General features: G+C 49.1%; 1 protein-coding gene across 1 annotated transcript in view; it reads left to right on the top strand.

Annotated features, from left to right (window-relative positions):
* The window catches only part of Abtb2 (ankyrin repeat and BTB domain containing 2), a 165,660-nt gene that overhangs the window by 125,520 nt on the left and 22,558 nt on the right, over positions 1 to 17,582 (top strand). Inside the window, exon 3 of the mRNA XM_059261018.1 lies at positions 1,836 to 2,049. Coding sequence (XP_059117001.1) covers positions 1,836 to 2,049 — 214 coding nt within the window. The remainder of the gene's footprint in view (positions 1 to 1,835; positions 2,050 to 17,582) is intronic.

Consider the following 17,582-nt stretch of genomic DNA (forward strand, 5'->3'; position numbering starts at 1 on the left):
TTCTGTGAGGACCTCAGGAGGCTCAGGAAAGATGGAGAAATGGTCGTAACAGGATGTCCGTGATGCTGCTCTTATCCTCAATTTTAATAAATGGGTACTTAATTCCTAAAAGGTTAAGTGCTTCCCGTGTATTATTCCTTTGACTCCTCAAAACTGATTATGTGCTAGCATCTCCATTTCACAGATGAGGAAGCTGAGGCTCTGATCATTACTTAGGATACACAGACTAGAAGAGGCTGACCTTCAGTCTGAGGCCACAAGCATTGGACTCTGGAGTATGGACTCCGATCAGGTTTCTTGGTGATGATTTTTAAACCTGACTGAATTGTTAGAATCACCAAAGGATTTTTATAAATTAAAGGTGCCAAATCCTGCCCTGGACCAAGGCAGTCCACAGTCCCATTGTCACCAGCCCTTTTGGCCCTGGGATTGACCAGAGTCCCCAGGCAGCTAACTGTAATTTGAGGAATGAAATGAATCAGGAGGTATTCTTTGTGTCTTTTGTGCCCACCTTGGTTGGGGATAGTACATGGAGGACTCTTTTTGGGTGGGGTGTTCCAATTCTGTTCATTTATCCCTGCTTGAATCTGGTCACCATCACTGTGGCTGTACTGGGAGAATTTGGCAGCCAGTATGCCTAAGTCAAGACTTACCTGTTGTAGTATTTGAAAGCGAAATTCATGCACAAGACGACTTCTTCAGTTGCTCATCAGGCATTTCTGAACACCTTGTGTATGGGAGACCCTGCAGTACTCTGGGGACACAGAGAAATGCAGAACCAGAGACCTGTAAGCTGAGTGATGGAGGTTGACCAGATACAATAATGCACTGGTTCTGCTGACTTAAAGTTACTTTGTAAGCCCAGTTAGAACCTGATTGTCGCTGCTACTCTAGAGTTAGCTGGGTTCCTAAGGCTTCCTGTGGAAAGGGCCATCTGTGAGAGACTACTCTGAGTTCAGGGAGGCTGACCCGCAGGAGAGACCCCCTGAGTTCTCAGGCCTGGAGAAGACAAAGGCGCCACTTGTCCCAGAACAGAGGTGCCTGCAGGTGCTTGGGGTTGTTTCAGACCGTCCTTTCTCAGCATTGTGGCCTCACACAATGATGGGACATTTCCTGTCAGGGGCTGGTGGGATGTTGAAAAGACTAAGACAGAAACACAACACAGGATATGGGGACCTATGACCCCACAGATTCCAGTAAGGCAAGGTACAGCCCATAGCACAGTCAAGTTCATGGGTTTTGGAATCAGCTAGTTGACACAGCCCACAAACTCTACTACAGGTTCCCTGTGACCAGAACACATGGGATTTGGAGATGTTCAGCAGGTAAGTCTCAGAGCCTTCATTTAAACGTGGCCATATGCTTGAGATCCTTAGCACTGTAAGGATTGAGTTGACTTTCTTTCTAAGGAATTGCATCCTCTGTGCATAGTTGAGTGTTCAATGGATGATGGGAGTCGTTATCATCCAGAGTCCCAGGGTTTTGCACATGACAGCATAGGGAAGACTTCACAGAGCCTGTGCTTGGCTGGTTCCCATGGTCAGAGAACTGAGGGGAGGCCCCTGGGGTGGTGGAGAGAGTGGAGATGTTGAAAAGGAAACCACATTAGCATAAGTTCTGGAGGAGACCGCTCTGCCAAGTGTTTGTAATTCAGCTGTTAAGGCAAGACTGGAAACGAAAGGGAAACCAAATTGCTGTTGTGCATCTAGGTGACAGCCGCCTCCTCAGCCTGTTGACTCTGGGGTAAACAGTAATTATACCAAGTGAAGGGAGCTGCTACCCTAAGAGAATGTGGCTGGGCACTCAGACTGTCCTTTTCCTCCCTCCCTGTCCAGGTGACCTGGTCTCTCGAGCCATGCACCACATGCAGGGGCGCCACCCCCTGTGCCCAGGCACCAGCCCTGCTCGCCAGGCCCGCCAGCCACCACAGCCCATCACATGGTCCCCTGATGCTCTTCACACACTCTACTACTTCCTGAGGTGTCCACAGATGGAGTCCATGGAAAACCCCAACCTGGACCCCCCAAGAATGACCCTGAACAATGAACGGTAGGTATCGCTCTTGCCTAAGCACCGGGTAGGAAATGCTCGCAAATGCACAAGGACCTACTGACCAGGCAAGAGGCCTGGTGCTGGCCAACAAGTGTGAGCGGTGAGCTGTGTGCTCAGACAGATGAAGGCCCATGTATAATGTGATACTTCTTTCCCCAGGGCAGATGCATTATGGGGTCATTGAGGCTAGGAAGTGGGCTTTAGCCTCAATGGGGAGTTGGTTAGCATAGCATACACTAGCTAGGCTCTGTGAAACTCAGTTTCCTCTACAAAATGAGACATCCTTGCTGATCTGGAAAAGTAGCAGTAGGGCTAAGTGAGCAGGCACTTTGCGAAAAGACCGGGAGGACAATGGTATCTGGTCCTCTGTCAGTGATAGCCGTCACCTCTTTTGATGACAGTGCCACTGTTATAAAGGATCTTGGCCATGTTTGGCCCAGCTGCTTGTTCCTTAGGGGCCATGGCAGGTTTTGTTGTCTCTAGGGTCCCAGCCCTTTCTAAGCTGAACACATCTACAGGTTGTGGACTTCCAAGGGTGACCCAATGAGGGCTTGAGTGGGGGATGCCTGAGTTGCCATGTAAACCTGAGGACAGGACTCCAGTTGTAGGTTCTCAGAAGCCTACTTTTTTGAAACTTTCTGTCTAAAGGATTTCTTTTTAAAACAATGCACCAGAACTGGAGAGATGGCTTGGGGGTTAAGAGTACTGGTTGCTCTTCCAGGGGATCTGGGTTTGATTCCCACCCACATAACGACTCACAACCATCCATAACTCCAGTCTCAGGGGATCTGATGGCTTCTTCTGACCTCTGCCAGCACCAGGCATGCGTGTGGCATACATACATGCATGTGGCACACATACATACATGTAGGCAAAGCACTTAAGATAATAAAAAAAAGCCTAAAAGTTTTAATAAATAAATCTTTTAAAACGTATGCCCCAAATAATCTAGGCATGATGGTGCATATGTTTAATCCCAGCACTCAGGAGACAAAGGCAAGTGGATCTCTGTGAGTTCAAGGCCATTCACCTGGTATACATAGTGAGTTCTAGGACAGCCATGATTCTATAGAGAGACCTGCTGTCCCCTAAAACAAAACAAGTGTGTGTGTGTGTGTGTGTAGTTTATATATTACATGTATATGTGTATGTATATTTGGGATATATACTTACATATATATACACACATATATATTCCAGTTAACTATATATGCTGCATATGCCTTCTCTGTGGGCTTGAAGTTGTGTTCTCCTACGTGGGAAAAACCCTCACTTGGCTTTGGAAACCCTGCTTGTACTTACTGCTACCCAGGAGGGCCCAGTACAGGGGAAGGGCCTCAAGGGCTTCCCCCACCCCTGCTGCCTCCTCTGTTGTCTTCAGGTGGCATCAGCCTGCTCCACAGCAAGGGCCCTTCTCCAGGGCCCCCGCAGTCACACAGCACATACACTAAGGTGTATTTCTATACTCTGGTTGATTACACACAGCTTCTAGGAAGCATTAGTATGCCTGTGGACACAGAGCAATGTTTGGAGCAGAGCACGCAGTGCTGTGGACCAGGTGGCCTGAGTACAAGTAACAACATGGACATTCATGAACCTCGAGACCTTTGTGCAAGGTTCTAAACCTCACATTGCTTCATTTCCTCAGCTGTACACAGAGGAGTGGTAGAGAAGACTGTGAAAAGATTCCGGGAAGGCAGCCCGTGCTCAGTGAGCATTTACTACGTATTAGACACAATGCTGAGCACTTTATGGGTGTGTGTTCATAACTTTTACATCTACCAGGAAGGAGGTACTCATTTTATACATGAGTACATGGAGGCACAGAGAGACTCAATAACTCCTCAGGGCCACAGAGGCTGAGCTCATAACCACTGCACCATAGAGCCTGTAACTGGAAGAAACGTAAAATGATAGCGGCCTGGCACAGACACAGGAGTAAAGATAGCTGTAAATGCTGCTATCATTGTTACTATGACTGATACCGTTATGATGTCAGCAGCATTTTATTTCTCTGGAAGGCTGAGGGAGGCCCATCTGGGCCTGACCGAAAACCCGAGGCATTCTGAGTGAGAGTCAGGCCCATGCAGTGGGAGGCGGAGCCAGGTCTCAGGCCCTGCACCCCAGCTGTTTCCATTTTGTGGAGAAAGTGTTGTGGTTGCAGAAGTTGGCCGGGAAGGAACAAGGGCTAGGCAAACCGCAGTAGAGAGAGAAGAGGGGGAGACTTCCTTGCTGTTTGGTAAGGTTCTCAGAGGCAAAGCCAGCCTGGAGAAGGTGAACTAGGCCTGTTGCCCTGGCCTGGGCTGGGCTGCTAGGCCCTCCGGCTGCGCCCCCACCCTAACCCCAGCATTTTTGTAGCAGCAGCATCTGGCTTTGCCCCTAGGGGTATGCAGTGTCTCCCCACACCCCCATGCTCCTAACAGGAGCATCAGACTTCTCTATGGCAGGAGTCCATTATCACATGTGGTGGTAGCCACTGAGTTTGAATCGTAGTGTGCACACGTGTGTGTGTTTAGATACCAATTATCTAGAAACCACACTCTGCAGCACAAGTCTACTGGTCATGAAGGTATTTTTCCATGAATCATTTCAGACAAGTATTAGATTGGTAGGAAATTGGAACCGCCACTGTGGGGCCAGTGAAATCTAAAACGTTCAAATCTTAATACTGACAAGCAGATACCCGGAAGATACCCAGATAAGCAGCCTTCTGTGTGGCCTGGTCCCCCTCTGCTAATGCGGGTCCTGCTGTGCTTCAGACTTTCTTGGACAGGACACACCCTAGAGGTCTTGGAGAGCTGGGGTGTGCCTCATAGCCCCACAGAGCTCTACTAACCCAACATTCCCACCAGTGCTCAGGAGACTTCGCCCTCCTGTGGTAACTAGAGTTCGTCAGGGTTCTAGCGCTTTGCTTTTGTGAATCCTCCCCTGACTCTACCTGTTTCCTTCTGTGAAGGACTTCCTTCTGCCTCACTCAGAAGCATACAACCCAAACTGAACAGAGACTGTGATTCTAGGTGAGCCGTGAATGTCCCCTGAAGGCCTTCTGTGGGGACTGATGACTGTCTGGGTCTCTTTGGGATTAAGTGACCCCATTCACGACCTTATACCTAAGGGGTTCATTTTGGTGGCCTGGGTTCAGTGGTATGGCTATTAAACTCTTCCATAGTTTTGTTCACAAAAAATTATACCATGATTCCTTCTAGTGAGAGCCTTGAGTGACCACAGCCCTGCAGATAAAGGGCAGCAACATGCTGATTGTCCCTTTTGTGTGGAGCACAATGTGGCATTCCCTGCTAAGCCTGTACTGTTCAGTGGGGCCGCTGTGTCTCTCTGCAAGGCAACCTTCCCCCAGACCTGGGTGCTCTGTGCTTGGGAAGGGAGTCCCACAAACAGTAGGAACTTAGGGTGGCAATCAGGGCAGGGTACCACTGAAAAGAGTGAGAAGACATTCTCATGCTGGGAATCAGGCAGCATCCTGATGTACATGCTCTAGGACAGAGAGAGGCCTGAGTTCCATCCACTTAGCCTGCCTGACAGGGCGTGGGGGCTGGGGAACAACTCTACACTGGGTGGAACACACACACACACACACACACACACGCACGCACGCACGCACGCACGCACGCACGCACGCACGCACGCACACAGTGAGATGTGATCTTCCTTTTAAGAAACATTTCTAGCTATTTCTGTTTCTTATGTCCGTAGTTTATCACGAGGGTGATGTATCAGACATGGGCCTGAGCGGTGAATGGCTAGATGAGAATTCAAACTCCAGTTCTGAGCCCCAGGCTTGGCTTTTCACAGTGCTGGATATAGCTCTTCTCCCTGGCCCTAAAGCTCTGACATCACGAGTGGGCCCCAACTTTCGGGTCTACCTCCTCCAGGCCTCTCTAGCCTCGCCTGCCTGCCTCTCCTCTACCAGGACCCCACTTGTTACCCTTGAGAGCTTTTCCAGCCCTGTGCCCTCCCAGGATGCCTTGCTCGCTGGCAGCTCTGTCACAGCACCAGCCAGACATAAGGCAGGGCCTAGAACACAGGATTAGTCACAGCTGCTGCCCTGTGGGGTGTGTCACTGCTGAGATTAAGCTTAGAAAGTGAAAGAAGCTCCTCTCAGGGCTCCAGGAGTGGGCCTCCCTCCCCCGAGGCCTGGAGGAGGAGGGGCAACCATCTGGCCCAGTGTGGTCCTTGATGGTGGGAGTGCCTGGAGGCAGAGGGTTGGCCAGCTGGAGTGGCAGCCCAGACTGTAACTGTCCTGAGGAATGAGGAGAAGGATGACTGTATAGACATTCAGGGGAGGCAAGGGAGCGGGTCTCTTGCCAGCACATTGCTGGAAGATGTCATCAGGCATAAAGAATGGAAGGAGACACAGAGCTACGGAGTCAGAGGGGTCAGACTCGGGTGGGATGACCAGTCCTGTGCATCAGATCCCAGGACCCTGAAAAAGCAAGGCCAGGGAGAAAGGAGTTCGGTTATAATGAGCGACTTCCAGTCCATTTGCTCAAGCCTTGGGCTCTGGCTCCAGATCCTTTGCTCCTTCCCCCAACTCCACACGGTGCCTCTTTGTGGAAGTAGATACCCTCCAGAGGGTTGGAGCCTGCCAGTGTCTCAGACCCTAAACCAGGAGTGTCTGAACTGGGATGGAACCTTGCAAGGCCAGGTGTCATTGAGTCTTCATTCAGCTGCTCTAGTGCTATCCAAAGAATAAACTTGGGTTCAGAGACAGACTTTTTGAGCTCACTCATGCTGTGTTTCAGAACCTTCAGCCATCAAACAGTGTGAGAGGAAGCTCAGTCTTGTGCAGTGTGTTAGGCTGGCCCTCTGGCTCAGAGCCTGCCTCACTTCAAATCCCCCAACCAGATGGCCTCATGCCTGTCACTTCAGCTTTGTGCCTCATTGCTGCCTAGCATAGAAACAGTAGTGGCAACCTCAGGATGCTCTAGGATTAATGTGTGTGTGTGTGTGTGTGTGTATACACACACACACACACACACACACACACACACACACACATATATATATATGTGTATATATATATATATATATATATATATATATATATATATGGCACCTAGAACAGTGCCCAGTATGCAGTGTGTCTGATGTCTTCATTATCACATTCAGGAGAGTCTAAAGCTAAAATTGTTGAAGGGTGGCAGAAGATTGGACCTGGGACTTTACCTAGGCCTCAAAAGACAACCACAGAAAATTCAGGTAGGTGGGTGGCATGGCTTGGGCAACAAAAGTCACAGAGCTTCTGGTATTTCCAGATACCTATATCATGACAGAAATGAATTCACACTTTACAAACGCAAAGCTTAGGTAGATCTCCACTCCCACCCTTCCAGTCATTACCAATTGCTGTTTGGCAAATGCTTCAATGTCAGGCTGTGGGTCAGTAGTTTGCCATTGGAGAGCACATGCTCAGAGGTGTCTTCTGAGAGTCTGGGTCAGCCCTTCTTTCTCTGGTTTTATGAGACTGTTCCTGGTAAAATGGAACTTCAGGCCTGCTTCTTTAGGTGGCTCCCCAAATTCTGGAGACATGACCTTTACACCAGTGAGCCCCACAGTGAGGACAGTCATCTATTCCCTTTGTTCTGTTCCAGATGCAGAAGGGTGATATTCAGACAAACCCTCTAAATACATCGGAAGCCCCCACCGATTGATGTTCAGAGTGTTGAGTCTAAGTGGCTCGTTAATCTTTTGCTCAGCTTGCGAAAGTGTTTTCTTACCAAATAATAGAGATGATGGCGATGGTAGCTTCATGCTCCTGACTTGTGATTCCCTTAAATAGCACTTCAAGAAGATTTGCAATGTTAAGCTCTTTTCTTCCTGACTCTCCCCGCTTTTTGTGCATTAAATTTCCATCTGTTTACCCAAAATGGAAGTAAATGAAATAATAGCTATTGAGTGAATTAAGTATTGCTTCCATGTTCCCCCATTTGGCATTTCCAGTAACCTCCAAAAGGACTGGTGTATAGTTTTCAGAGCACACAGAGAGCTGTCTCTCCCACCCAAGCCATGCCTTGTCACCTCTCCCTCTTCTCTGTTTGAAATGACCTTGTTTAGGTGTTAATCTACTTGTCTGGCCCTTTCTCACTCCTTGAAAATGTAAGCACTATGAGTCTTCCTTGTTTCGTAGGTGTCCTTAGCACATAGAACAGTCCTTGAAACACAGCAGGCAGTTAAATATTGTCTTCATTTAGCAAAATAGTCAGTAGCACCTCATGGTTGAGGTCTGGGAAGTTAGGGCAAAGGGGCTTCTGCTTTACCATTTACCAGTTATGTGACCGCAAGCAAGTGATTTAATATCCCACACCAACCTTCCCCTTACTTGAAATCGAAATGACTTGACCTACTTCCAACAGAGTTTGTAGGGATCAAATAAGAATAAGCTCCCCATGTGTGGCAGTTGCTAAAATCTGTACAAATGTTATTATCATAAACTTATGGAAGGACTAAAATAGCTAAATCATATTTAATTCAGATAAACCCAAAACATTGGTGAGCTTAAAAGTCCAAGTATATGTTTTCTCTCCTTTGTTTGTATACCTTGCTCTTCAGTCCCTGTCTTTACTTTCTTGTAACTACCAACAGTAGGAAAGAATCTGATGAGGGACAAAGAAGATGAGGTAGACCAGATGTCCCAAAGGACTTAGGTGAGAATTATTTGGAACTAAAGTGTCTGTATATCTTAGAGTTTGATGTATTACAAACTGCAACCCAAGGATTCAAAGTACTCTACAGCCTAGATTTTCTCTAACCAAGCAAACTGTCAGTTACTTTCCAAGAGTCATGGTGTATTATGTTCCTGGCCTCCTGCTTGCTAAGGTTGGACTGCCATGGTACCTGTGTGTAACCTGCTGCCACTGCATACCTAGGAGCAGTGTGGTCTTATTTGATTATTGTTGTTTTTGTGAGAAGCAAGAATTCAGCTTAGCAGAATATGTTACTCCATCCTCTCCTTCCCTCTTCTTACCCACACACTCCAGAGGGATAGTGAGTCAGCAGTCAGTTCTAATGGCAGCCCAGGATGCATCATGTCTAGAAAACATTAAGGGATTTTGTGTAGAGTCTCAGCATCAAGACCAAGCCTGACAGTCTCTGAAGCACTTTACACAGCCTCCTAACAGTTCCTTGCCCGTAGCTCTTGGAGGAAGTTCTTCTTGTTCACATTTACAGATAAGCAGACTGAGGTCCTGAGAAGGAGCCAGACATACATGCCCAGGGTCTCAGTTAGGAAGAGCGGCACTCAGGCCAGGAATTCTGATTATGATAAACCAGTGACTCCTCACTGTGGATGGTGGTAAATCCATTGCCCTCCCAGGACTGAGATGGCAAGACTCGGGCCTCTCCATCAGCTCCTCCCCCACCCACTGTGACATGGGTGGCTGGCTCTCAACTGCTTCCCATCAGACTTGAGTTTGCTAGCTCTGGGTGGCCAGCCTGAATGTGGGCATCTGCCAGCATCCGAGAAGGAGCGAGCCAGGGATTTGGGGCGGACAAAGCAAGTGGCGGTGCCAGATAATGGAGTACGGGGACAGGACAGGATCCTGGCCAGGCCTCTGACAAGTGCCCCTGCGGGCCGCCCGCTGCCTGGGACTTCCTGTCCCATTGTTGGAACTGCCAGTCTTCAAAAAGTGAAGACTGGGAACTGCCCAGCTCAGGGTTTCATTCATTTCGAGGGTTTTTTTTTTTTCTTTTTTAACATAAGCATCAACAATCCCTTTTGTCTGTAGTATGCCTGGGTTTCCGAGAGTGCCTCCATGTGGGGAAATCCCAGCTCTCAAGGGAACTGATCCTGCTTTCTTGAGGTGCTTCCAAGGCCAAGCTGGAGATGGTTCAGACCCTGGGGATGAGAGCAAGTTCGGAGTTTTGGCAGATCAGAAGCCAGAGCAGGCCGGTTTCTGGCCTGCCCTCACTCGCCTGCCAGGCATCTCCTTAGATTTATTCCTTCCCACACAACCCGGACCGGCAGCCTCTCAGCTGGCTCTGGCTTGCCCTGCCGCCTCCCTTTCCCCTCTGTATTATATGCAGTTTTGGAATGGGGTTTTCAGTCCTTCTTGAGCCTGGGGTACATCCTTTGAGACTCTGGTACCTGGCCTCCAGTTTGAGGCCAAGTTCAGAGCTTGTTGAGACTGCAAGTACAAAGCTGGAGTCTGGACGGACTGGGGATGTGGCCCGTGGGGGTAAACCTTTACATCTCCTACCTCTCTGCCAGCTAACAGGTTCAGTGTGTCCTGTGTGGAGCTGGGCATCATGAAAGACCCCAGCACACTTAGGTTTTCTGCGGCCAGTCCAGTTATGGTTAGCAGCTCTGTGACCTGAACCGTGTGCTTTGGCTTCCACACTGGTGACAAACATACCTAGCGAGCAGCTGAGGGGTCAGAGGCAATATGCAAATGGCCTTGGGCTTGCTTGGCATAAGTTGGTGCCCAGATCCTAGCAATATAGTGTGTGGTTCAGAAGCCCATGCCAGAGTGTTCACAGGGCTGCAGTTGGGCTGTAGGTGTAGAGAGGAGCTAGGAGCTTGCCTTTTCTTCCTCATTCTCTGGCTGTGTTGGAACACAGGCCACCATCCACAAGACCCCATCCCTATCCATAGGGCCACTAGTTACCCATCAGGAATTCCTCCCTACACATGTTCATCTCTGTCTCCCTCAAGTTCAACATGTTCCTAGAAGCTCTATATGTGACACTCTTAACTGGGTCACCTTTCTGCTCCAGACTGCAGGTGATGGGGTAAGCAGATGTGTACGATTTCACTTAGCTACATTTGAAGAGAAATATTCGTTTCAAGGGTCTAACCCAAAGACTCCACCATGCTCCTCTGCCCAGCAGGTAGATGTCTATGGGATAAATGAAGTTGTCTTCAGGAATCCTGATGAGGCTCCTTGCTGGCAGAGGCCAGTGAGTGGTGGCAAGTGCCCACAAGAGAAAAGAGTGCCTGCTCTGGTCAGAAGTCCTTGCCTATCTTGTTTTTAGGTGGTAAAAGAACGTGTGGTCTTTAGTCAGCTGTCGCATGCAAGTGTGGAAAAAGGAAGTGGGCCTCTGGCATGTGGCAGCCATGGGCTCTGTAGGTGAGGTATGACCTGTTGTTGTCCAAGAGGAGTCGAAAGAGGCTTGTTGTCACAGTGCTACAACCCAGTGTGTGGGAAGCAGCGATACCCTGACCTGCTGGACCAGTTGCCACCCTCCAGGCAGCAATGCTGAAAAGTGCCAGCCTGAGACTGGGTCTGATGGCCTCGACTTCGAAGGCTTACGGCCCTCCCTGCTGCATGGAAGTGTGGTAGCCTGCATGCAGTTCCCATTGGTACCTAGACCTCCTCACCCACACAAAATGCCAGCAGGAGTCAAGACCAGCTGCCAAGGGTGCATGCATGCCAGCTCCACCACACCTCTCCCTTTCTCTGTCTTATCCCAAAGTGCTCTAGTTACCTTCCTAGAACCCGCCTTAGCCTCAGTCTTTCAGGCTCTAGGAAGTTATTCCTGGTTAGGAAGTTCTCGTGGCACATGGCCATCTTTTTATCTGGGGATTAGTTGTTTCTTATCCAAAAAGAATGTGCTAATATTCAAGTTACCTGAAGCCTTCAGGAACAAAAGGCAAGGCAGTCCCTCTTTACCTTCAGGAGCAGCTCAGGAGTGAATGGACCCCTAAGAACATGATCCAAAGACTGAATAAGAAATATGCCCTGACTTTGTTATGAACTCAGTAGATGGTCCCTAATGGAGCTTCTATGCTGAACGGTGGCAGGAGCTAACAGTGAGCCTTTGGGAAAGTTGTACTCTAGAGGGAAAAGCCCACAAACTTCCACACCAATAAAAGACTACAGGCCTGGTAAGTACTGTATGTCACAGGGCATGTTGCGGAAGGGGAGAGTGGAGACGAGCCAAGCCGGTGGGCGGGAGGAGACACCCTTGCAAAACAGGCAACATGGGCCAGGCAGAGGGACCTCTGTGGCAGAGATTCTCTAGCCAAGTGCCCTAATATTGTGAGGATAAAGGACCGCTGTACACTTGGCCGTTTCTGTGTTGGTAACAGCACTTCCCTGCTCTCTCAAAAGTGGTCCAGATTGGGAGACATATTACAGATGCCTCTCATTGTGAGGTGGGTCACATCTTGGTAGAACCATCATTAGTTAAAAATATCCCAAGTCAAAAATGCATTGATCTGGGTACTGTTTCATTTTTGGTTTTATTTTCTGTTCTTTTTTTTTTTTTTTTTTTTTTTTTTTCCAATACAGTTCAGTTCTACATATCAGCCACGGATTCCCTTGTTCTCCCCCCTCCCGCCCTCCTCACTTTCCCCCCAGCCCATCCCCTATTCCCACCTCCTCCAGGGCAAAGCCTCCCCCGTGGACTGAGATCAACCTGGTAGACTCAGTCCAGGCAGGTCCAGTCCCCTCCTCCCAGGCTGAGCCAAGCCAAGCAACCCTACATAGGCCCCAGGTTTCAAACAGCCGACTCATGCAATGAGCACAGGACCTGGTCCCACTGCCTGGATGCCTCCCAAACAGATCAAGCCAATCAACTGTCTCACCCATTCAGAGGGCCTGATCCAGTTGGGGACCCCTCAGCCATTGGTTCATAGTTCATGTGTTTCCACTCGTTTGGCTATTTGTCCCTGTGCTTTATCCAACCTTGGTCTCAACAATTCTCGCTCATATAAACCCTCCTCATTCTCGCTAATTGGACTCCCAGAGCTCCACCCGGGGCCTAGTCATGGATCTCTGCATCCAGATCCCTCAGTCGTTGGATGGGGTTTCTAGCAGGACAATTAGGGTGTTTGGCCATCCCATCACCAGAGTAGGTCAGTTCGGGCTGTCTCTCGACCATTGCCAGCAGTCTGTTGTGGGGGTATCTTTGTGGATTTCTGTGGGCCTCTCTAGTACTTTGCTTCTTCCTATTCTCATGAAGTCTTCATATTTTCTGTTCTTGAGATAGTCTCATCTTGAACTTACTCTGTAGCCCAGGCTGGCCATCAAGTCATGATTCTCCTACCTCTGCCTTCCAACTGCTGGAATTACAGATGTGTGCTACCATGACTAGACCCCTAAAAGCTGATCTTAACTATAAATATTGCATAATAAATGTTTGTTGAATACTGACCTGATAGTGAAAAGCACGATGGTTGTATGGGTTTGTGTTTGCCTTATCCCAAAGTTCAAAATATCCTTAGCTAAAGCATCCTAAATCAGCCAGACATGGTAGCACATACCACTGCCTGGGAAAGTAGAGGCAGGAGTGGTATTGAAGGCCTGCTTCGTCTGCACAGTCAGCTCCAGGTTAGCCTAGACTGCGTGATGACTCCTGGTCAAAGGGGGTGGGTGAAGCGGGGGCGCAAGATGGGGTAGTAGGTAGAGGCCTTGCATTCAAGTGTGATGGCCTAAGTTAGATCCCTGGGACCCACATGAGAGAACTGACTCCCATAAGCTCTAGTACACACACACACACACACACACACGAATAATTTTTTTTAATTAAAGCAAAATAAAAACACTAAATAGGGCTAAAGGACAAATCTGTGTGGTAGTGAAATCTATTCTGAGGAGGACCTTGGATGGTGTGAACCAGGAAGTCTGCCGCTGCTATGTGAATTACACAGGGTCCTCGGTTTGCCCATGTGTAAGAAGGCACACTAATAGTAACAGTACCCACTTCATAAAGTAGTTGTGAGGATTAATCGATAGATGTAAGGGACTTTTTAAAAATACCAGTGGCTTCCTACCTGTTCTGTAAACATTATTTGTTAGTGATTTTCTGTTCATTCCCATGTCCCAGTTGTCACACAGTTAGTTGACTGCACATTCCATTGCGGACAGACTCCATTGAGACCTCAAGAGCAACCACTAGCAAGAGTCCAGAAGAGGACATAGCTCATCAGGACTAGGCCATGTTTGAAATCGATATCTATGTTCACATTCAGTCTGGCAAGGCAGCCCATCCCAATCCTATCTTTTCTGGAGACCAATGCATATGAGTCACTTGAGCCCTGGGTTCAAGGCCAGCTTGGGCAATCATATAGTAAAGTGGAGGAGACAGGGCATACACACCTATAATCCTGGGACTTGAGAGGCAAAGGCAGGAAGGATCAAGTATGAAGTAGCCCAATCATCTGATCTACAAAGTGAACTACTCGGGGCCAGCTCAGGCTATGTAACAAGACCTCATGTCAAAAACAAACAAGCAAGCATAGTACCCGAGAGGACGGGGATGTAACTCAGTGGTAGAGCATGTGCTTAACATGTGCAAGGATCTGAGTTCAATCCCAAGCACTAACAAAACAAAAACCTAGAAATCATCACATGTGTAGCATATCTAGCAAGCTGCTTCTTGTGCCTCTAATATGCACCAGATGAGTTTTAATAAGAAACTGTATCGTCCCCTCCCCCAGAAAGCCAAAGCCCCACCTTCAACAGAAGTCACCTGATTCCAAACAGAGATTCTGCTAAGATCAGCCAAATGTTCTGAAGCAGCTAGGCTCAGCCAGGGGGACACGGGCCTTGGGGGTCCAGGGAGAGAAACGTGCTTAGCTCTCACTCTAAGCTGAGCCAAACCATCCTGGTTTACCAAGCAATTCTAGGAAAATAATTAGTCCAAGATGTGAGGCGAATGAGAATCGCTTCCTTTGTGCTGAGGTGGTATCTGACTTCAGTAAGACAATGTTGGCTTTATTCTACGTGGGCGTTTGGCTTGGTTTGGGGCCACAGCAGCTCTGGAAGTCTAAGGGAAACCAGAAAGAGGGCCTCAGGCTGGTACTCCAGAGCCAACCCTAGCCCTTCCAGAGATGTCTCAGTCTGTGGAATCATCCCTGGGTGAAAAAATCTGGCAGTCTGCAACATTTCTGCCCTGCTCCCTGCCTACCCAGATGGTAAGTGGAAGGCAAGAGTGTAGCATGCTTCACAGCGAGACCATGGCAAGGGGAACCCACCCAAGCAGAAGGCCAGAGTGCAGCATGCTTCACAGCGAGACCATGGCAAGGAGAACCCACCCAAGCAGAAGGCCAGAGTGTAGCCTGCTTCACAGTGAGACCATGGCAAGGGGAACCCACCTAAGCAGAAGGCCAGAGTGCAGCATGCTTCACAGCGAGACCATGGCAAGGGAACCCACCAAAGCAGAAGGCCAGAGTGCAGCATGCTTCACAGCGAGACCATGGCAAGGGGAACCCACCTAAGCAGAAGGCCAGAGTGCAGCAGGCTTCACAGCAAGACCATGGCAGGGGGAACCCACCCAAGCAGCCCCAGAGCTCTGCTGTGCCCCCTGCTGAAGGTGGGGCAAAGTTGGAGAAACTGAAATCTGAGGCCAAAAACCACAGTAGCACCCCACCCCACCCCCCGCCGCCTCAGCTCTCAGGCTCCTTGACTCCCCCTTTTTGAAGCTAAGATGATGGGGAAATGCCCCTAGGTAGTAAGGCCAAAAGTGATGTCCCTGTCTCTACCCTCCCAGCCCACGAGCTGCCATGCCCTTACACACAGGAGAACCTGGCCCAGCCTTCCCAGGGTGAAGCCGAAGCCTGATCTCAGCCTTGGCCAGGGGCACATCCTGTCCATGTCCCCAGTTCTTCCTCTGGAGATCCAGGGGTGTACAGTCCTCAACACACCAGGTTGAGGACAGAGGCACAAGACTTCCTCCTGCCCAGAGTTTGGACTACATGGCCTATGGACACAGGCCAGTGCCCACCTGCCAACCTGACTCCTGGTCCAAGGTTCCCTCCCACCTCCAGAAAGAACAGAGCCTGCTTTGAGCTGGAAATTGGAGGTGTTTCCTGTTCCATGTTAAGACACCACCTCAGGACTGTCGTCCTAATAAATCACTTGGGGGGTGGGGGTGGGGCAGGCCCTCTTACAATCAAGACCTTCAGAAGCGTATTCCGTGTGTGTGTGTGTGTGTGTGTGTGTGTGTGTGTGTGTGTGTGTGTGAGAGAGAGAGAGAGAGAGAGAGAGAGAGTGTGTAAGACAACTTTTGCTGAGTCCTGTTGAGGGGCCTTGTGAGACCCTTGGATGGGCACTGTCAGGCTCACCAGTAGTATAAAGTGAGAAGTGGGGTAGTGAGAGACACTGGTTCTGTATCCCTTTTTCTGACGCTTGCTGTGTGACCTTGGGGAGGGCCTCACCTTACCTCCGCTAGCAATGAGAGGAGTTGTCCAGGGTCATGTAGAAAGAAATGCATTTCTCTGGTATGTTTTGTGAACTCTCTCCAGAGAGTAACTTCTTCTCCTTGTTTGTTGTTTTGTTTTGCTGTGCTGGGGTTAAACTCAAGGCCTCAGCAAACTCAAGGCAAGCACTTCTACTTCTGAGCACCGTCCTCTGCCCAGTAGTTTCCTGTTGTTTGTTTAATGCTTTTATTGCATCCGTGTATTTTGGGGGGCAGGGGGTGCCACTGCATGTGTGTGGAGGTCAATCCTCTGCCTCCCCAGTCTGGGTCCTGGGGATTAAACTCGGATGTCAGGTTTGGTGGCAAGCACCTTTACCTGCTGAGCCATCTTGCCAGTTCTATTGGTTGTTTATCTTTGAGATAGTGTCTCATGTAGTTCAGGCTAGTCTCAAACTCACTGTGCAGCCAAAAATGACCTTAACGGATAGTTGTTCTTTTATACCCACACAGACAGCTGCTATGAGAAAGTCAGTGATTCTGTTAAGTCACTGTTAGCAGCAGCAGCAGCCTGGCAGACTGTGTGTGCAGGGTATGCTGGGGGCTGCCTATCCCTTACAGTAAGTAATACTCCACCACCACATATATCAGTGACCCATAAGCCTCTAAGGACTGGGTTTCTTGTACTCACTTCTTCTGGGCAAGTATCTTCATTGCCAAGGCCAAGAGTTTGTGCCTCCAGAAGGTTTGCAGCTCACTCTCAACATAGTGGTTGCATTTGTTTTCTCTGTTTTACGAGCTGGGCTGGAGTGGCTAGTGGGCAGCCTGCCTGCAGGCTTACGTGTTTATGCTTGCTGCCGGGCAGAAGGCAGCCAGTCAGCTGGCCTGTAAGAAGGCTGGAGCTGAGGCATTTCATAGAGCCAGATTCCTACGGCCTGTTTTCTTCTATTTTGTTTTCTCTCTCAACAGACACTAAAGCAGTAAGACTAGTTACCGTTTCCGGAGAACATACCATGTTCCCAGCGTCCTTCTGCTAAGCACTTTGTGTACACACTTAGAGCTGTCTTGGGAAGTACTCCTATAAGTTAGACCCATTTTGCTCAGATGGAAATTGTGACTAGAAGAGGTGAAGCTACTGTACAGGGTCAGAGTTTCAATTGGTGAGTAGACACCTGATCTCAGGCAGCCAGTCTCGCTCCAGAACCATACATTCTGTCTGGGCTAGGGAGTTCCTGCCATGAAGAGTCTGCAGTTAAAGGAGACGGCTTCTCACCATGGAAGAAAATGTAGAAACATTAACCCTTCTTTAATAGAAAGTCAGGCCCATAGAGGGCAGTGCCCTGCCTGAGGTTCCATAATCAGTTCAGTGGTACTGGGGCCACTAGAACTTTCATCCAGTAAGGATGCTGCCCTTAAGGATCCTCAGGCCCCTGATC

Source organism: Peromyscus eremicus, chromosome 4 (genome assembly GCF_949786415.1).
Source record: "Peromyscus eremicus chromosome 4, PerEre_H2_v1, whole genome shotgun sequence".
Lineage (NCBI taxonomy): Eukaryota > Metazoa > Chordata > Mammalia > Rodentia > Cricetidae > Peromyscus > Peromyscus eremicus.